The 21,714-nt window shown below is 42.4% G+C and overlaps 1 protein-coding gene across 2 annotated transcripts; it reads right to left on the minus strand.

Moving 5' to 3' along the window:
• Positions 1–1,927: 1,927 nt before the first annotated feature.
• On the minus strand, positions 1,928–20,256 carry HSPA13 (heat shock protein family A (Hsp70) member 13). 2 transcript variants are annotated; one of them, XM_007531888.3, is made up of 5 exons: positions 20,131–20,256; positions 16,026–16,366; positions 12,552–12,765; positions 11,242–11,409; positions 1,928–4,916 (listed from the first exon to the last, which is right to left on the minus strand). In XM_007531888.3, the coding sequence occupies exons 1-5, from the start codon at positions 20,195–20,197 to the stop codon at positions 4,258–4,260; spliced, it is 1,449 nt and encodes a 482-aa protein (XP_007531950.2). In that variant the 5' UTR covers positions 20,198–20,256; the 3' UTR covers positions 1,928–4,257. The 2 variants fall into 2 exon arrangements, with proteins under 2 accessions (XP_007531950.2, XP_016048213.1); XM_016192727.2 differs by having other exon boundaries at positions 20,001–20,139.
• Between the last annotated feature and the right edge of the window lie 1,458 nt (positions 20,257–21,714).

Genomic DNA, 21,714 nt, shown 5'->3' on the forward strand with positions numbered 1-21,714 from the left:
TTACCGTGACCCAGAGGGGTGAAACCACATGTGTAAGGCCTTGGGTCTGCTCAAGAAGATAATTTTTTTATTGTCATTGATATATATTTTTTATTACTTAAGAAAGGAGACATTAACAAAATCATAGAATAAGAGGGGTACAATTCCCATAACCCGATCTCCATAACCCACCCCCTCCCCTGATAGCTTTCCCACTCTCTATCCCTCTGGGAGCATGGACCCAGGGTCATTGTGGGATGCAGAAGGTGGAAGGTCTGGCTTCTGTAATTGCTTCCCTGCTGAACATGGGCGTTGACTGGTCGGTCGATCCATACTCCCAGTCTGCCTCTCTCTTTCCCTAGTAGGATGGGTCTCTAAGGAAGTGGAGCTCCAGTACACATTGATGGGGTCATCTGTCAAAGTCCCCAAACCTAGATATAGTCCAGGTCCCCTGAGATAGAGCATAGGTTCACACGTCCCCATAAACTAGGGGAAAAATATGTACCTGAAAGCAGAAGTACTCAGATAAATTTAAGAAACCACTTTATTTCTTTAAGTGTCACCAGTTATTTCTCTTATCTCCCCCCCCACAACAAACCATGATACAATGAGTTTGCATGAATGTGTTGCACCCCCTAAGAGCATTTATGAAGTTGCCTTGACTTGTAAACCATGTATTATCTAAAGCATCTCTTGCTAAAGTGGAGACTACTTGAAATACTGTTCTGTCTTTATAGTCCCTGAAGTGCCTGCCACTATGCTTTATACTCAATACATTGGCTATTTATTGAACTCCATGAAAGAATCTACCTGTTTCATTTATATTAGTTAAAATGTTATGATTTAGTCTCTTTACAGCTATAGTAAATCTATTGGCCACTGCTTGAACATTGAATGGGATGCCACTAATAGCCTGGAGAAATTGTAGTCCATTCCCACCGTAGAACTATATACCACTGAGAATGAGAGAACTATAGACAACCACAAGATATTAAAGTTCCCTAATTTCTATTTATATAGAGGTAAAAAGAAAAGAAAAGATCCCAATACAATTGGCACACTGGGTTCCTTTGATGAAGAAAGGGAATGATTACAAGCATAAACAATGTGGTATTCTGAAATGTTCCTCCTCTTCTTAATTCCAAGTTAGTTTAAAACAAAGTTTTTTTTTTTTTTTTTAATCTGTTTTAGTGGGTCAGCAACCTGGAGACTACTGATGATTCTGTCTTAGTGTTCTCTCTGGAGACCCCATGCAAATTTGCCACGTCATCTGAATTTGTGACTAATGCAGGAGGCTTTGCTTTCAAGGGTCACTCTGTTGCGATTTCAGGCCATGATATGGACCTGAGGTGAAAGAGGGGGAAAAAAGACACACATACACATATCATGCAGTGAGCAAGTGTTCCTGGGAGGAAATGCATCTGGGAAAGTTCCCCCAGACCGGGAAACCCTGGGTGCAGCCCCCAAACCAAAAGTTTGGGCTCCTTTTACTGGTACTTAGTACAATTACATCACAGAATGTCAAAGTTCAAAGCGAGTCTGCCAGGTGCAAACCATCAAGGTGATGTACGCTTTTTACGTGACGCCCACAGAGGGCTGTGTATGTGCTTTTCATGGCGTGTGTGGTACCCAACTTTCATCGGGACCATGCTGCACACATGCTTCGCCCTCAGTCCTGCATACTGACATAATCCATCACAACCCTCTGCTAAAGAAAGGCATGGTTAGCAACAGAAGACATGAGGCAGACTCTTGTCAGGTCCAAAAAGGATGACAGAGGACCTAGTGGGGGTTGTATTGTTATATGGAAAACTGAGAAATGTTATGCATGTACCAACTTTTATTTCCTGTCAAACGTAAAACATGATTCCCCCAATAAAGAAATTAAAAAAAAAAAAAAAAAGAAAATACTCTGACCTACTTCTGAACGGAAAAGAAAAGCACTGGGTTTAAAAAACAAGCTGTAAAGTGTTATTTATTTACATCAGAATGTACATGACACAGATCTGATAGGCACAATGTTATGCACAGTAACTAACAGACTATCTTCAGTACCTGCTATACACAGTAGGATTTGCTGATAAAAAGTCAGTGGTTTGAGAAAACACAGTACGAAAACACACCTGATACAAAATAAATTACTCGTTCACATATTCTAATCACACAAGACATACTATTTAAAGTTACATACTTCAAAAAACACGTAGGTGTGCAACCAAATGTAGAATATGAAAATGCCTTCAGGTTATGTTGCATAAGTTACCCCTTCAAGATAATTCTATCTTTTAAATAGACTACACTGATTTCAAGGAGGCTATTTGTAAGTAATCTCCTAAAGTGGTTGAGTTGACACCAGTCTGTTTTTGAAGGGGCTAACTGTACTGAGCAGAGATAGGCAATGTTAACACACTGCCCAACGCTGTCGTTCTAGTACTCAGACACACATCACTTCAATTTCAGTTTTAGTGTCTGAGATTAGCTCTGCTTTGCAAAATGTTTTCTCTTGAAAAAGGTGTCAAGAGACTGTCTTGAATGGTCTCGTGGACTTCAGAAATTCAAGTTCCTAAAATATCTGAAAATGCTTGAGGTTAAAGTTGATACTCTGTGGAGTTTTCAATTGGACACTTTCCTCAAAGATCTGTGGAAAAAGATGTTTCAGTTGTAGAATCTATTGAATGATTTATATAAAGTTCAAGAGAACATGTGAATATTGTCCTAATGCGGTGACAGAATTATCTTTGGCATTTCTCCACTAGTTCTAAAGTAAAATATGCCAACACTATACACTAGACATATTTCCTATACAAAGAAACATTTGATTGGAATTGTAGCTTCACAGTAACCTCATGGCTAAGAAAAAAAAATACTTTTTAAGATCTGTATAAATTATCATCTTTCACCTTTTTACTCAAAAGCCAAAATGTTTCAGTGTTGCTAGAAACCTGTCCTCTTTTTAGTGACAGGAAATTCAACATTCTTCCAAGTCCAATAGTGGATAGTGCAGACATACAACAAAAAAATTTGACCAGCATGCCTCCATAAAGGAAAATAATTCTTCAAATAACATGGGTATCACAGAAATAAATGGCTATACTTTATTTCTTGGTCCCTGTAGCTTTTCTAAAAAGCAAACAAAATCAAGAAGCTGCTCGAAGTGCTGATGTGTGGAAAATTCTCCACACTGTCTCTCACACGAACGTCCCCATTACCTCCAGTATTCATCATTTTTTAAAACTAGTATCACACTAACCTTAAGGCTAAAAATAGTTCAAGTGTGATGATTTAAAAATTATAGTACACAACTACTGAACACATCTGCATTATTTTATAAATATGGGAGAAATCTCAGTCAAGCAAAAAAAAAAAAATCAAATGATCTGATAATCAAATGCGAGGTAAGTTCTCCAGGGTTAACTGAAAATAAAGCAAATACTGCAGTTAATTATTGCTACTCACCAAAAGTCTTGAGTAACATAAACAACAGCAATAGTGGCTTTATTCTGAAATTAACTCATTTAAAAAAAAAATGCAATTAACACTTCTATATTGTCTTCTAGCCAAGTAGAATCGGGGAATGCCGAGCAGAAAATGAGGCACAGCTGACAAAGGAAATACAAACTGGATATTTCTACTATCTGGTATTGAAACATCTAAATAATAAGCTATTTTAGAAAGAAAACAAATTAATCAAAGAAACATTTTTTAAACCTGGAGAATGCAGACTCTATAAAAGGACACATGGGAAACTATTTCTGAGAGTAAGTCTGTTATATAGTATGGCAGTTACTGAATATTACATTCGCAGCCCATATTAATAATACTGCTATGTCCCAGCCAATGTAAATATCCTTCAAGTATAGTTTAAATTAATAGTTATACGTGACAGACCAGGTAGTTCAAATTACCAGTTCCCGTTAGTACAATCCAGTAAGAACTGGGAATTCTATAATTGGCACTAGACAATGTTTACAGAACATAATTCTGAGCGCATGGGTCTATCCACTTTCAAATATCAGAAAAATGTAACTCAAATTTCTGTAAGAGACCTTGACACTCTATCACCTTAGAAATATTGGTTGGAATGCCATCTCTCAAAGATAATAAGGATCCATCCCATTATATTCAATCCTAAAATAAAATGTTGTGTAAAATGTTTGCAATTACAATGCTGGATACATTTATATGATATCTTAAGTGATTTTTCTCTTGAAGAAGGTTGTACAATTACTGGAAAAGACCAAGAGACAAGATCACAGAAACACATCATTCCTTTGGAATTTAGTTGAAGTTGGTCTTTTGCAAATGCTTGTTGGGGATTTCTAAAGCACTGACTTGGAGAGGCCAAGAGCCTCCATCAATTCCTGCCTGGATCGCGACTCCTGTCACTACTGCCAGGTCAGGGTCCACAGACGTATTGGGGTCCTTCCCAAAGAATTCTCGAATGACTTGGCGGATTCGAGGGATGCGGGTAGAGCCCCCGACCAAAACCACCTCGTCGATCTCAGTCTTTTCCAAGTGGCCTTCTTTTAAAACTTGCTGGATGGGTACAAGTATTTTCTGGAACAGATCTTCATTAAGGGAGTCAAAGAGTTTCCGTGTGATTTCTGCTTCAAACAGAACTTGGCTTTCTCCACTTTTTCTTTCAGAGAGGCCAGCTCCAAAAGCATGCTTCCCATCTCCTGGGGACAGTTTGTCCTTCGGCATATCGGGGCCACTATTCTGAGGTTCCTTTTTGCTCTTTCCTTCCCCTGTGAGTAATACTGATATCTGAGCAGACTGGTGAAGAGTCAGGTTTAATTTGACCATTTCTACAGCTTGCCTCAATCTGTGGATTTCTTCTTTCCTAGAGGGCATGAAGCCGTACGTCTGATAGATCTGCTCATATAAGTACTGAAGCAATCTCTGGTTGAAGTCCTGTCCTCCAAGTTTATTGTTCCCTAAGTTAGAAAAAAAAAAAGTGACAGTTATGCATCTCTGTGTATATATGTTACATGTATATGTTTGTGTAGTGTATATGTAAGATATTCTAGAACAACAAATTCTTATTGAATGAATTGTTTAATGTATTAAAATTTTACTTATACAAAATGGATTAAAGTAGTAAGTTAGGTGATTTTAACTCAACTATGTACTATGAAAAAACAATACACACCAGGATCAAAATTTTTAAATGACATAAAAGGCAATTGCTCTTAGCTATATCAAGTGACTATCCAAAAAAAAATAGAACACAGACTAGTCTTTAAGTAGCAACTCAAAAACACTAAGTCATTACACTCAACAGAAAAACAATCTTTCTTAGTGAAATATCTTTATTATTTGTTTTTCATTTTAACAGTCTAAATTAGTTTCAGGAGTGTAATTCTTCACCTCCTCAAAATGGATTACCCCACCCCACTCTCGACAAATCACCAATATCCATCCCTTCACCAAAGCTCACTCAACTATCTCCCCACTACCACAGCTTTCCAGCCTGCCCCAGCCCATTGTTGACCTCAGTTCTGCTGTTCAAGTCCATGTTTTATTTTCCTGGTTTTGTTTTTTTCTCCCTATGGGGAAAGTCATTCTGTATTTTCACTTCATGTGTCCTTTTCTTCCCTTTAAAATTCAAATGTAAAAAAAAAAAAAAGGAGACTTCCGGAGGCGGGGCTACAGAGCAGCAGCAGCTGTGTTTCTCTCCTCTCCTCTCCCCGGTCAACTAGGAATATCAAAGGAGATCATCTGGGACCACAAGACAGGACTCGAATAACTTCAGGAACCCACCAAATCACTGCTGAGTGCAAACACGTGTGGCTCATGGACAGAGAGGAGCCCAGGGAGAGATTAAGTGGCTGGTAACAGTCAGGCAGTTAACCAGTTGAGACACCACCTCCAGTCTTTCACCAACAAAAAGACGGCTGAAGGGCGGAGAGGACTCCCCTAAGACTCAGCAAATACAACTATAAGTCTCCATTACTATTGCCCTCAGAAGCCGGAGCATGGGGGGAAGGGCCCTGTGCTGACACCAGGGCACAGAGAACTAACCAGGAAACTCAGGAGAAGATCTACACCTCCAGGGCCTAGCAGTGGGGCTGTGGGAGTCTCTTTGCATAACCACTGTTTTATCTCTCCCCCACCCTGCTTTATCTCTTTGTCAGGAGTGAGGGATTAAGCTAAGAAGCCTACTTACAGTTTAAAAGCCCTCAGGCTCCGATAGCCTACAGAGAAGAAAAAGAATAAAAGAGGCTTTTGAAGCCACTGTGCTCCAACTCAGGGATTAAAATAATGTTGAAACAACTATCAATTTCCACAACTGTGAACCCTTTAAGTACCTTACTTAGACACAAGTCAATCCAGGCAAGAGTGATCAGTAATTTGAAAAGTACTGAGAGAGGGACCTCATAACATATTATATAGAATGGTTAAACCAACAAGAAGAAATATTGGAGAACTGAACCAGGACAAGAGTCCAGCTAAAAGCCCCCCAAAGGGTGAAGCACAAAATAATGAGGTCAACATCAAAACACAAGTTAAGGAAATAATCACAGGAGTTTGAAAGAATTGTAATCAGAAATGCACAAACAACAAATGAGACCCTGGAAGAAAACACTGATTATCTCAAGGCTATTAGAGAGCTGAAAGCTGAAATAGCTGAGCTAAGAACACAACTAGCTGAACAAGCTAAAATAATATCAGAACAGGGTAACAAAATAGATGAACTCCAGAAAACAGTAGAGGGGAGAGAGAATAGAATCAATGAGACTAAAGACAGAATTAGCAAGATTGAGGACAAATTAAAGACAACTAAAAAAGAAGTAAGAGATCTCAAAAAGAGATTAAGGGATGCTGAAAACAACAACAGAGATCTATGGGATGACTTCAAAAGAAATAATATATACATTATTAGCTTATCAGAGGAAGAAAGAGAGAGGGGAAGAAAGCATTCTTCAGGCCATAACTGCTGAAAACTTCTCTAGTCTAGAAAATATCAAAGACATAAAGGTTCAAGAAGCCCAGAGGGTCCCAAACAGAATTTAACCCAGACTTAAAGACACAAAGACACATCATATTTAGAACAGAAAGGAATAAGGATAAAGAAAGGATCCTCAAGGCTGCAAGAGAAAAATAAAGAGTCACCTACAGAGGAAAACCCCTAAGATTAGCAGCAGACTTCTCTACACAAACACTACAGGCCAGAAGAGAATGGCAAGATATCTATCGAGTGTTCAATGAGAAAGGCTTTCAACCAAGACTACTGTATCCTGTTAGACTGTCATTCAGACTAGATGGAGGCATAAAAACCTTCTCAGACAAGCAACAGTTGAAAGAATCAACTATCACCAAGCCTGCCCTGAAAGAAGTTCTGAAAGATCTCCTATAAACAGACAGACACCATAAATGGGACATATATCAGAACACTCTAAAACTCTACAAGAATGGCGTTAAAATATCTCCAATCTTTGATATCAATAAATTTCAATGGCCTGAATTCACCTATTAAAAGGCACAGAATAGGAAGATGGATCAGAAAACACAACTCAACAATATGCTGTCTACAGGAAACCCACCTAACTCAACAAGACAAACACAGACTCACAGTGAAAGGATGGAAAACTATCATACAAACCAATGGCCCACAATAAAGGGTAGGAGCAGCTAATCTCATATCTTACACTATAGACTTTAAAATAAATAAAGTTAAAAAAGATAGGGATTAAAAAAAAAACATAGATGCTAAAATACTGAACAAAATTCTAGCCAACCAGATACAGCAGTATATTAAAAAAGATTGTTCATCATGACCAAGTGGGGTTTATCCCAGGGATGCAAGGTTGGTTTAATATACGTAAATCAATCAACAATCAATGTGATCCACCACATCAATAAAAGCAAGACCAAAAACCACATGGTCATATCAATAGAAAAGAGAAAGCCTTTGACAAAATACAACATCCCTTTATGATCAAAACACTACAAAAAATGGGAATAGATGGAAAATTCCTCAAGACAGTGGAGTCTATATATAGCAAAACTACAACCAACATCATCCTCAATGGCGAAAAACTGGAAGCATTTCCCCTCAGATCAGGTACTAGACAGGGATGCCCACAATCAACATTACTATTCAACATAATGTTGGAAGTTCTTGCCGTAACAAGAAGCAAGGAATTAAAGGGATACTGATTGGAAGAGAAGAAGTCAAACTCTCTCTATTTGCAGATGACATGATAATATACATAGAAAAACTTAAGGAATCCAGCAATTATCTTTTGGATATCATCAGGCAATACAGTAAGGTGTCAGGCTATAAAATTAACATTCAAAAGTCAGTGGCATTCGTCTATACAAAAACTAAGTTAGAAGAAGCTGAAATCCAGAAAGCAATTCCTTTTACTACAGCAACAAAAGCAATAAAATATCTAGGAATAAACCTAACCAAAGAAGTGAATGACTTGAATACTGAAATTACTCAAGGAAATTGAAAAAGACATAAAGAAATGGAAAGATATTCCATGTTCATGGGTTGGAAGAATTAACATCATCAAAATGAATATACTACCCAGTGCCATATACAAATTTAATGCTATCCCCATCAAGATCCAAACCACATTTTTTTATATTTATTTTATTTTCCCTTTTGTTGCCCTTTTTTTTATTGTTGTTGTAGTTATTGTTGTTATTGATGTCATTGTTGTTAGATAGGACAGAGAGAAATGGAGAGAGGAGGGGATGACGGGGGAGAGAAAGAAAGACACCTACAGACCTGCTTCACCGCCTGTGAAGCGACTCCCTTGCAGGTGGGGAGCTGGGGGCTCGAACTGGGATCCTTAATCCGTTCCTTGTGCTTCACACCACAGGCACTTAATACTCTGTGCTACCACCCGATTCCCATCCCAACCACATTTTTTAAGAGAATAGAACAAATGCTACAAATGTTTATCTGGAACCAGAAAAGACCTAGAATTGCCAACGAAATCTTGAGAAGAAAGAACAGAACTGGAGGCATCACGCTCCCAGATCTCAAATTGTATTATAGGGCCATTGTCATCAAAACTACCTGGTACTGGAACATGAATAGACACACTGACTAGTGGAATAGAATTGAGAGCCCAGAAGTAAGTCCCCATAGCTATGGACATCTAATCTTTGACAAAGGTGTCCAGACTATTAAATGGGGAAAGCAGAGTCTCTTCAACAAATGGTGTTGGAAAAAATGGAGAAGAATGAAATTGAACCACTATATTTCACCAAATACAAAAGTAAATTCCAAGTGGATCAAGGAATTGAATGGTAGACCAGAAACTATCAGATACTTAGAGGAAAATATTGGCAGAACTCTTTTCCACATAAATTTTAAAAGACATCTTCAATGAAATGAATCCCATTATAAAGAAGACTAAGGCAAGTATAAACAAACCTATGTGACTACATCAAATTAAAAAGTTTCTGCACAGCAAAACAAACCACTACCCAAACCAAGAGACCCCTCACAGAATGGAAGAAGATCTTTACATGCCATACATCAGACATGAGGCTAATAACCAAAATATATAAAGAGCTCACCAAACTCAACAATAAGAAAACAAATAACCCCATCCAAAAACGGGGAAAGGACATGGACAGAATATTCACCACAAAAGAGATCCAAAAGGCCGAGAAACACATGAAAAACTGCTCCAAGTCTTTGATTGTCAGAGAAGTGCAAATAAAGTCAACAATGAGATACAACTTCAGTCCTGTGAGAATGTCATACATCAGAAAAGGTAACAGCAACAAATGCTGGATAGGTTGTGGGGTCAAAGGAACCCTCCTACACTGCTGGTGGGAATGTAAAATGGTCCAACCTCTGTGGAGAACAGTCTAGAGAACTCTCGGAAGGCAGAAATGGACCTACCCTGCAATTCCTCTCCTGGGGATATATCCTAAGGAACCCAACACACCCATCCAAAAATAATCTGTGTACACATATGTTCTTAGCAACACAATTTGTAATAGCCCAAACCTGGAAGCAACCCGGGTGTCCAACAACAGGTGAGTGGCTGAGCAAGCTGTGGTCTAGATAGATACACAATGGAATACTACTCAGCTATTAAAAACGGTGACTTCACCATTTTCAGCCCATCTTGGATGGACCTTGAAAAATTCATGTTAAGTGAAATAAGTCAGAAACAGAAGGATGAATATGGGATGATCTCACTCTCAGGCAAAAGTTGAAAAACAAGATCAGAAGAGAAAACACAAGTAGAACCTGAACTGGAACTGGCATATTGCACCTAATTAAACGACTCTGGGGTAGATAGGGGTGGGTGGGTGGGTACAGGTCGAAAAACGATGACAGAGGACCTAGTGGGGGTTGTACTGTTAGATGGAAAACTGAGAAATGTTATACATGCACTAACTATTGTATTTACTGTCGAATGTAAAACATTATTTCCCTAATAAAGAAAAGGGAAAAAAAAAACCTAAAAAATCCTTTTTAAACATCTTTTTGGTTTGAAAAACTAAGAGTTTAAGAATCAGAGGAAATGATGTCAGTGGTAAAGAACAATGTCAAATACATCCCCTGCAACAACTGTTCTAAACAGTCTAGTTTGGTGGAAGAGAACCACAGAAGTCAGACCACCTGTAGTATAGAGCTTGACTACTCAAACAGACTCAGTTCCTTCCACTAGACAGATAAACAAGTAAGTAAATAAGATGCAAAGTAGGAACTCTACAATTAGGCTTTTGAAAGAAATCCATTGCATTCCATCTTGGGAAACAGACGCACAACAGTAACAAGCTTGAGTACTCTCGATTTCCCAAGAATTCCCTTCTTTCTGCTCTTCACTGCGGCTCTGGAAGGCACTGGCTCACAGAGCTATCACTGGCAGTCTATTTATTTGACTTAAAAGGATACCACTTTTTTTTTTTAAGTCTTAATTTTCTGCTGCATAAAACGTAACTGTGTCAGACAACTTGGTAAACAGATCACCATAATGAAGCTGAGGACCATTTTAAACAAAAATATTATGCATTACATAAGTAAATGTGCTTTAACCTCTAGTACTCCCGACAGAAAATCTTTTTTCATCTTTCATCTCAGAAACCCAGAGGATAGTGGAGGTGAAGAGGGGTAGGGGAGAGAACAAGAGAGACGTCTGCAGCATTGCTTCACCACTCGTGAAACTCCCCCCCCCCCCCCCCCGCAGGCGAGGGCTGGGAGCTTGAACCCGAGTCCTTGCACATTTCAGCCTGTGTCCTCAACTAGGGACACCACCGCCCGGCCCCTATTTTTCTTACCAGACATTGCTCGGGTGAGAAACATCCCTCCTTGTTTATTGAGCAGTGACACATCCAGAGTTCCTCCACCCAAATCTATCACCAAGACGTGAAAGACATCGACCTTGTGCAGACCGTAGGCCATAGCTGCCGCCGTCGGCTCATTGATCACCCGTAAGATCTTCAGTCCTGTAATGGTGGATGGAAGAAATAACAAGTCATGGAGGGGCTGCTACAGAGAAATTCCTTTCCATGTAACGTCACGACAGATCAGTGTCTTTTATGGCATGGACTCCACTGAGCCATGAGACATACGGGAGACAAACAGCCAGTAAAAGTAATTAAAACAGGAGGAGTGACTATCAAGTCTTCCGAAAGTGCGGAATTCCATGTCGTATACAAGGTTGACATATGAATTTATAAGGGCCTGGGCTGAACAGAAAATGTTATGTTACTCTTAATAGTTAATCATCAACAAAACCCAAAACACTGAAAAACAAAAACAAACAAAAGAACCTCTTCATGGGGCCTGGGGGATGATGACTTGCCTAAAAGAGCAAAGGTCTGCTGTGCACAGAGTCCTGGCGTCCTGGGTTCAAGCCCCCGGTCTGCCACCACAGGGAACTACCCAAGGGACCACCCTGTCCTTGCAGCAGGTCTGCTCATGCATGAACTCTGCTAACTGCCCCGTCTCCTCAAGGTGTCCTCAGATGTCGCGTCCTCAGTGGGACCTGTCAGGTCACTCTCTGAAAGCCTCCTTGCTCACCACCCCCAAATTCTGCCCCCTTACCCTGCTCGTTAAAAGAAAACTAAGTTTCCCACTAAACTGAGGGTCATCTTACCCTTCAGTGGGCCTGTGGCAATGTCTGGAGATGTGAGACGGCAGTGTTTGGAGGGTCGGGAGTGCTAACGGCTGAGAGGCAGAGGCTCGGAAGGCTGAAAACCAGAGACGCCCAGGACAGTCTCTCACGATGAAGAGCTGCCCAGTCTACAAAGCCCTCATGCACTGTCTCCAAGCCCCCATCTCATAAGCAAACATTTCCTTTTGTTCCCAAAGTTTAGGAGAAAACACTGACCATGCAGGACCATGCTCTCCGGTGTTAGCCGTGTGACCATTACAGAGGTGACTGGAGTCAGAAGCACTGCTGACACCGGGCTATGGCCTCTACATGGCATTCTTAGCATCTTCACAGACCTGGAGCAAACTGCGCCCATTTCCTACTATGCAGTTTACTTTTGTGCCTAGATGATAAAATGATTTTTCGGACGACATACATTTTCAGTCTAAGGACATCTTTTAAACAGTGCAGCTCACACAAGGGTGGCATTACCTGCGAGGTTAGCAGCTTCGACTGTTGAATTTCTCTGTTTTAGGTCAAATTCTGCTGGCACAGAAATAACAGCATTGACAACTGGCATCCCGAGGTATTCTTCTGCCATTTCTTTTAACTTCAATAACAGCCTGGAACCCACGTACTCTGGCGAAACGGTGATGGTTTCATTTCCTGCCACAGAAAACTCGACCATTCCGTTTTTGTTTAAAACCTGTGTGAATGAAAGGAAACAAAAAGTACAAAAAATGTGCAGCTACATAAAGAAACACAAATATACACATGGATATACGTAATGAACACATTCAGGAAAAAACTTAACCTTGGTAAGACCATAAACTTCATTTGGAATCTATCAGGCACATTTATCACGATGAAAAGTAACTTATTCAGAGTCCCTTTAAAATTCTTTAGAAGATTTATAAACATGTCCAGCCATTGCTCTCAATAACTGGAGAATAATAAAACGTGTCTCCCTTAAGCGCACGTGGCGCAAAACGCAAGGACTGGCGTAAGGATCCCAGTTCGAGCCCCGGCTCCCCACCTGCAGGGGAGTCGCTTCACAGGCGGTGAAGCAGGTCTGCAGGTGTCTGTCTTTCTCTCCCCCTCTCTGTCTTCCCCTCCTCTCTCCATTTCTCTCTGTCCTAGCCAACAACAATGATGATATCAATAACCACAACAATGTTAAACAATAAGGGCAACAAAAAAAAAAAGGGAAAATAAATAAATAAATAAATAAACGTGTCTCCCAGAACCCACATGGGGATCTTGTCAAATACGGAAGACAGGGAAACAAGCTAAGCATCTGGACGGAGGAAGAATAAAGGACACGTCGGCCGGCAAGAGGCTCAGTGTCCCTACAACACCACAGTCCTGAATGAAGGAAAGCCCGGTGTGCTACACCTTCAGGACGTCGCGCGAAGGGAAAATGGTGAGGGGGCGACAAAGACTGTGAGACCTCACTCCCGTGTGGTGCTGAGCAAGTAAAACGAGAAGCAGACTTGCAGAGAAGCAGGTCAGACCAGTGATCGGAGACGAGGCGTCTGGAGGAGACGGGCCAAGAGGCCCAGGAAGACAGCGTGATGCGCAGCCTGGTGGTGGGGGTGAGTCCCGGACGGACTCTGGCCTTGACCTACCTCGACCCGCTGCAGCGGGTTAGGGGGACTCGGCAAAGGGAAGGCAGGAGCTCAGCATCGCCTCTGAAGGGAGGTGGAGGAACCAAGGTCCTCCAGGGAATCAGAGGGAGGGCTGAGGAAGGGACGAAGTCCTGAGGCCTCGCTTGGGGAAACAGAGGTACAGCATCTCCTCAGTACAGTGATACCGAGGTTATTTTTCAAAAGACGTCAGGTTTCTAGGTGTCCTACATACGCATCCTAACTGAAAACATTTTCTGATTATCTTTTTTCTTTAATATTTATTTATTCCCTTTTGTTGCCCTTGTTGTTTGAGTGTCGTCGTTATTGTTGATGTCGTCGCCGCTGTTGGATAGGACAGAGAGAAATGGAGAGAGGAGTATGGGCCAAAGCTGTTGTTGCTGTTGTTGTTGTTGTTTTAATCAGGGTGCTGGACCCTTTTTCTTTCCCTTTCTTTTTCCTTCTTTCTTTTTCTTCTGCCTCAAGGGTCAGTGCCATGCACTAAGACTCCACGGCTCCTGGAGGCCATTTTTTCCCAGGTTTTGTTGCCCTTGTTGTTATCATTATTGTTGCTGTAGTTGTTGGCTAGGACAGAGAGGAATGGAGAGAGGAGGGGAAGACAGAGAGGGGGAGAGAAAGACAGACACCTGCAGACCTGCTTCACCGCCTGGGAAGCGACTCCCCTGCAGGTGGGACATCGCGTGAAGGGCAAATAATGAGAGGGCGACAAAGACTGTGAGACCTCACTCCCGTGTGGTGCTGGGGGGCTTGAACCGGGATCCTCACGCCGGTCCTTGTGCTTTGCACCACCTGCGCTTAACCCGCTGCACCACCGCCCGACTCCCAAAGAAAATATGTTTAACTGAAATGAAACAGCATAACATTTACAGGAGGTTTACTTTATTTCACTTTTTCCCCCAAGTGTACCGTTTACTAATCACTTTCTTGGTAGTAAGCTATAAACAGAATGTTGGTATATCAAGTAATTCTTAATAACTTCTTTTTTTTTTAATTTTCATTATTTCTATTTATTGGATAGAGACAGACAGAAACCGAGAGGGAAGGGGGAGTTAGAGAGGGAGTGAGACAGAGAGACACCTGCAGCCCTGCTTCACCACTTGCGAAGTTTTCCCTCTGCAGGTGGGGACCGGGGGCTCGAACCCAGGTCCTTGTGCACTGTAACCAGTGCGCTCAACCAGGTGCGCCACCACCCAGCCCCTCTTAATAACTTCTTATCAGATTATTCATGAATCTCCTTTTTGACAATTACTGGGGGAAACTAGTCTATAAATTACAAAGGTATCTCATTAAGGTACTTAACAAGCCCCAAAGTAAATAATAAACAGGGAAACTAGACAACAAACTGTAAAGGGAATATCACTTTTAAAATAATCAGTCTGAGGTAGGGGACACAGCATAATGGTTATGAAAATGATTTTCATGCCTGAGGCTTTAAGATGCCAGGTTCAATTCCCCATTCCACCAAAAGCAAAAGTTGAGTAGTGCTCTGGGGAGGTAAAACAAACAAACAAACAAAAAAAAAAAACAATTTTATAACAATCATCTGTGACAGATTTTAAATAGAAAAATCTTATGGACTCATCACATAGAAAAAGTTCATATTTGAAAACGTACCTCTTTGTGCATTTAAGAGAAAATGGATATCAGATGAAATTAAGTGTGGGAATCATCTACAATTCCTCCATGAAAGGTAAGTCAGTTGAGGGGGCCGGATGGTGGCGCACCTGGTTGAGCGCACACGTCTCTGCACAGGGACCAGTGTTCAAGCCCCCTCACCCCACCTGCAAGGGGAAAGCTTCACTCGTGGGGGAAACAGGGCTGCAGATGTCTCTACATCTCTCTACCTCTCTTTCATCTCATTTTCTGGTTGTCTCTAGCCAATAAATAAATAAAAAATTTTTAAAAACTGGGAGTTGGGAGGTAATGCAGCAGGTTAAGCGTGTGTGGCGCAAAGCGCAAGGACCGGCCTAAGGATCCTGGTTCAAGCCCCCGGCTCCCCACCTGCAGGGGAGTCACTTCATTCACAGGCGGTGAAGCAGGTCTGCAGGTGTCTGTCTTTCTCTCCCCCCTGTCTTCTCCTCCTCTCTCCATTTCTCTGTCCTATCCCAACAACGACATCAACAACAATAAGAACGACAACAATAAAAAACGAGGGCAACAAAAGGGAAAATCAATAAGTAGATATTAAAAAAATATTTTAAATAAATAAATTTTAAAACGTCAGTTGAAATGAACAGAACGTCTTGTAACTTGAAGCCAGTGCATTAGTTCAAATGGTATGCTGAACAAAAACTGAACAAACTTTAGTTGGACCACTTACCTTAAAGGGGTATCTGCCGATTTCAGCTTCCAGTTCCTCCGGGGTAAAAATCTTGCCTATGAAGCGCTTGGCGTCATAGATGGTGTTCTGGGGGTTCGAGTCTGCCAGTTCTAAGCTGTCATAGCCCACGTGTACTTGGCCCTCAGTGAAGGACACCATGCTGGGGATGCTGACGTGTCCACTCTCGTCTGGAATGACCTTCACCTTCCCTGTGCCAGGATAGAACACCCCAACCGAGCAGTAGGTGGTGCCGAGGTCGATGCCGATCACTTTAGGCGTGGGCAACGGTAAGAATTGCTGTGCCAGGTAGCCAGCCAACAGGAGCGTCAAGACAGCTGATCCTGAAATACAGGCAAGTTAAGATTCATTCGTCAGGGAGCCAGACAGTGGCGCAGCGGGTTAAGCGCACTTGGCGCAAAGCGCAAGGGCCGGTTAGGAATCCAGTTTGAGCCCCCGGCTCCCCACCTGCAGGGGAGTCAATTCACAGGCGGTGAAGCAGGTCTGCAGGTGTCTCTCTGTCTCCTCCTATCTCCCCCTTTTCTCTCAATTTCTCTCTGTCTCTATCCAATAACAAATAAATAAATAAAAATTTAAAAAAAAAAATTTCATTCATCAAATCGGCACATGGAGTACCACACTTTAAACCAAGATTGGAAATACCATCAAACTTCCCATTACTGATAGCCAGCTTTCCACCATGTAAACTGACTGTAAATCAGTAAGATGAATTAAAAATATAAACAAGACAAACAACAACAACAACAACAAAACGTCACCTATAGGCTTGTACACTACATTTATGGGTGAGGGAGAGTTCATGGAAATAGCAACGTTTCGAGTCACTCATTTGGGGGGAGTGATAATGCTTAGTGACGCAGGAGGCAAATGACAACTATGGTTGGATTTCTCCTATCATGAGAACTTGCTGGGACAGGAAAAACAAAAAAACAACAGGGAGAGAGAGAGAGAGAAACAGAAGTAGCTGAATTCCAAGCACTCCGCAGGTTGGGGGTGTGGGGGGAGCAGAGGGCGCACAGAACTTCAGCGGAAGCCACGACACGGATCTACATACAGCCTGGTGACTTTCTCAGTAAATGTTAAAAACTATTACGCCACTTATAAAAACTACACTGGCGTTTAAATAGTTTATTTATTTACTTTAGTGAGGGAAAGACACAGAGGAAAGACCCGAACACTGGTCTTATGGAGAGGCTGGGAATTGAACCTGGGACCTCAGAGCCTCAGATGTGAGTCACCCCGTTCCTGCTTTCTCTCCAGTCATCATCATCATCATCATCATTATTTTAAAATCATCCATTTGGAGGGAAATCTAGATGTAATCCAACTTCTTCACCGACTGTTCTTTGGCCATGCAACCTTATAAATAACTCTTATTTTGATGATCAAAAAAGAAACTCACACTCGAAGTTTCTATAGTAGGGCCACGCCGTGCAGTGCCAGACTGATGCACAAAGTCCCAGGTTCAAGCCGCTATCACCCACCTGCTGGAGAGGGGGGTCTGCAGGTGTCTCTGTCTCCCTCCCCTCTCAATTTCTCTCTGTTCTAGCAAATAAAATAGAAAAAGGGGAAAAAAAAGTGTAAAAAAATGAAATAATTTCTACAGTAAAAATTCTATTATTAGAAGACTAAAACTCTATCTCCCTTTTTCCTTAATAAATAAATAAATAAATAAATATAAGTGATCCGGGAGGTGGCACAGAGGATAAAGCATTGGATTCTCAACCATGAGGTCCTGAGTTCAATCCCCAGCAGCACATGTACCAGAGTGATGTCTGGTTCTTTCTCTCCTTCTAGCTTTCTCACAAATAAATAAATAAATTCTTTTAAAAAATAAAATAAAATAAAGACACAATGGGTAGAAATAACTTTGAAAGGTTCTTAAGACATTAAACTGTCACTTCATAACAGAACAACGATCTTTCTGTATCTCAGTTTGCGCTAAAGACAGACTTCTTGCAGAGGTAGCAAGCAGGGAAGAAGCATTAAGGCGTCTGGCACACCTGGCTGAGCCCACCTGTTGCAGTGAAGGACCCTGGTCCCCACCTGCAGGGGGAAAAAGCCGCAGGAGTGGTGAAGCAGGGCTGCAGGTGTCTCTCTCTCTCTCTCCCTCCCTATCACCCTCTTCTCTCTCGATTTCTGGCTGTCTCTAATAAAATATTTTTAAAAATTAAAATAAAATAAAATAAAATAAAATGCTTAACAATTGGCAACCTAACGGACAGCTCCTTAAAAACAGGCTTCACCATTGCTGTACCCCCAAACCTGAGCTTTCTTTTTTTTTAATATTTATTTATTTATTCCCTTTTGTTGCCCTTGTTGTTTTATTGTTGTAGTTATTATTGTTGTTGTCATTGTTGGATAGGACAGAGAGAAATGGAGAGAGGAGGGGAAGACAGAGAGGAGGAGAGAAAGACAGACACCTGCAGACCTGCTTCACCGCCTGTGAAGCGACTCCCCTGCAGGTGGGGAGCCGGGGTTCGAAGCGGGAAACCTGAGCTTTCAAGAAAACATCAGATCAACACACACAGATGAAAACAAACAAACAAAAAAACCTATGAATGGATGCTTTGCAGATTGTAAATGTAAGTGGTAAAAAAAAAAAAAAAAAAAGTCACCACTTGGAATCTGTAATGAATCTGTTCTTTGCTTCCAGGGTTTGAGTGAATGCACTCCTGTCCCTTGGGAGCCAGTAGAATTGAAAATGTTAAAATGTTAATGTGTTAAAGAGCAGGGTTTACTGATGGCTAACAAATACATTCTCCTGGAGTCCAAGGGATTCTATTAAGAGACAACCCATTTTCTTCTGGTTTTCTTTTCTTTTTTATTTTTTAGATGTCAAATTTCAAAATTCATCTTGTGAACACCCACCGGCAGGTCCCGGGAGGGCTTGGCTTAGCCAGGCTGATGGAAGGGACTTTGGTCCAATACAGAAAAAAAAAAAAAAAAAAAAAGAGAGAGAGAGAGAGAGAGAAAGGGGAGCCTGGACCTCTTTTACTTTATTTGTTTGATTCATTACTTTATTTGTTTATTTTCACCAGCGCAATGCTCAGCTCTGGCGTAAGTTGCTGCGGTGGGGTTTGAACCTGGGGCTCTGGAGCCTCAGGCGTGAGAGTCTCTTTGCAGAACCAGGCGTGAGAGTAGAGTCTCTTTGCTAGGGAACCCTGTCTCCAGGCTAGATTTAAATCTTTAAATCCAGCATCTCCGCAGGATGCTGCTTCTTCCCCTCCTTCTTCACCTTTTTCCACCCCTTGGCCCTGGGGGTGCATCCTGGCTGGATCCTAAAATCCAAAGCTTCTCCCCAACCTGCAGGGGGAAAGCTTCCTGAGTGCTGAGGCTGGGCTGCGGACGTCTCTCTGTCTTTATCAAAGAAATTTTAAAAAAGAAAGAAAGAAAGAAAGAAAGAAAGAAAGAAAGAAAGAAAGAAAGAGAGAGAGAGAGAGAGAGAGAGAGAGAGAGAGAGAGAGAGAGAGAGAGAGAGGGAGAGAGAGAGAGAGGGAGGGAGGGAGGAAGGAGGCTGCGGATGTCTCTCTGTCTCCATCAAAGAAATTTTAAAAAAGAAAGACAGACAGACAAGAAAAAAGAAAAGAAAAGAAAAGAAAAGAAAAGAAAAGAAAAGAAAAGAAAAGAAAAGAAAAGAAAAGAAAAGAAAAGAAAAGACCACAAGTGCCTGGGGTGAATACACAGCACAGCTGTCAGGGGCCCCCCCTGCCAGGGCCCCGCCCCTTAAAGGACCCCCTACCAGGCCCCGCCCCCACCTGCCGGGGCCCCGCCCCCACCACACCCCACCTATCGGGACCCCGCCTCAGCCAAGGCCCCGCCCCCTAAAAGACCCCCCCCATGCCGGGGCCCCGCCCACCTTCCCCGCCCCCTACCGGGTCCCTCCCCCCCTTAAAGACCCCCTCCCCCCCCAAGTGGAGTGCTACTTAATATTGACAAAAACCGACTCCAAGTCACCTTTCCAGCTTCCTTCCCGGGAACCCAAAGGATCCGGAAGACGCGACAACCACCCCCAGGTCATCCTGGTGTCCCCACGCCGCTCAGATGCCATCAAGAGCGAGAAGAGAGAGAGACCCCCGTCACTGACCTAAGATCGTCATCTCTCCGGCCATCACAGTCCCACCAAAGCAGCGAGGGGTGACTGTACCAGACATCAGGCCCCGCCCCCCAGGCACCCAGCACCGCCCAGCGGCCGCGGGGCACGCCGGGAAACGTAGTTTCCTAGCTAAGATTTAGAGGGAGAACTTCCAGCTCCGACCCCAGCGAGGACTTCATTTCCCGTGAGGCCGCGGGGCCGAGAGCCTTTTTCCTGAATGGCTGCGGGTGACGTCAGAGCCGGGATCCCACGCACGGAAGCCGAACCAATTAGGCCGAGGCGGAATTGCGCTGAGCAGAGGGAGGGGCAAAAAAAAAAAAAAAATCTGAACTCTGTGACGACGCCTCGCCGCTTTGCATCCTGGGAAATGTAGTTCCGCCCGGCCTCCATTGGGCGGAGGAAGAATGACAACTGTTAGCTCATGGGTCTATTTCTGTTTTTATGAGTTGTTTTGTTTTGTTTTGTTTTTGCTAGGACCCCTTAGCAGATTCTAAATTCTACACTTTGCTCTTTCGTTGCAATATATTGCACTTTATTTTTTTTTGGGGGGGGGTTTAATTTATTAATAGTGATTAACAAGATTGGAACAAAAAAGGGATATAATTCCACTCAGTTCCCAATGTCAGAGTTCCTTGTCTCATGCCTTCCATTGGCAGCATCCTCATTCTTTATCCCTGTGGGAGTATGGACCAAAGTTGTTGTTGTTGTTTTAATCAGGGTGCTGGACCCTTTTTCTTTTTCCTTCTTTCTTTTTCTTCTGCCTCAAGGGTTAGTGCCTGCACTAAGGCTCCACTGCTCCTGGAGGCCATTTTTTCCCCAGTTTGTGTTACCTTTGTTGTTATTCTTGTTATTGCTGTAGTTGTTGGATAGGACAGAGAGAAATGGAGAGAGGAGGGGAAGACAGAGAGGGGGGGAGAAAGACAGACACCTGCAGACCTGCTTCCCTGCCTGTGCAGGAGGGGAGCCGGGGGCTCCAACCGGGATCCTTCTGCTGATCTTTGCGCTTTGTGCCATGTGCGCTTGGACCCCTTGGACTAAAGATCTTTATGAGATGCGGAAGGTGTCTGGCTTCTGTAATTGCTTCTCTGCTGAACATGGGTGTTGACAGGTAGATCCATACTCCAGGTCTGTCTCTCTCTTCCCCTAGTGGGGAAGGGGTCTGGGGAAGCGGGGCTCCACGACATATTGGTGGGGTCGTCTACCCAGGGACGTCAGGTTGGTGTCATAGTAACATCTGCATCTTGGTGGCTGAAAAGGCCATAAGATACATTGTTTAATGAACAGAAACCCCAAAGTAGGAATAGAGTGGATGAAACTAGGGTTTTTTATGTGTTAAGAAGATAGGAAGTCTATTTTAGGTATGTTTCATGTGGCCCATTAGCCTGGCAGCTAACATGCAGGTGGACTAGAAGTATTATCTGGGGAGATGATGTCAGAGTTGAGAATAAGATTAGAAAGTTGGGTTAGGTCAGAGAGTAGCTCCCAAATATGAGGAAAGTATATAAATACCATTAACTCTAAACCCCATAGATTTGAAAAGTGTGCTTCTTTGCCTGGGATCTAGATATTTAAACT

Source organism: Erinaceus europaeus, chromosome 14, assembly GCF_950295315.1.
Source record: "Erinaceus europaeus chromosome 14, mEriEur2.1, whole genome shotgun sequence".
NCBI classification, from domain to species: Eukaryota; Metazoa; Chordata; class Mammalia; order Eulipotyphla; family Erinaceidae; genus Erinaceus; species Erinaceus europaeus.

Coding starts and splice junctions, on each gene's coding strand:
- HSPA13 (XM_016192727.2), bottom strand. CDS start 20,094: ATGGCATCTGAGCGGCGTGGGGACACCAGGATGACCTGGGGGTGGTTG. Junction 16,367..20,000: donor CCGGGAAGGAAGCTGGAAAG/GTGACTTGGAGT, acceptor CCTGTATTTCAG/GATCAGCTGTCTTGACGCTC. Junction 4,917..11,241: donor TCTCACCCGAGCAATGTCTG/GTAAGAAAAATA, acceptor TTTCTAACTTAG/GGAACAATAAACTTGGAGGA.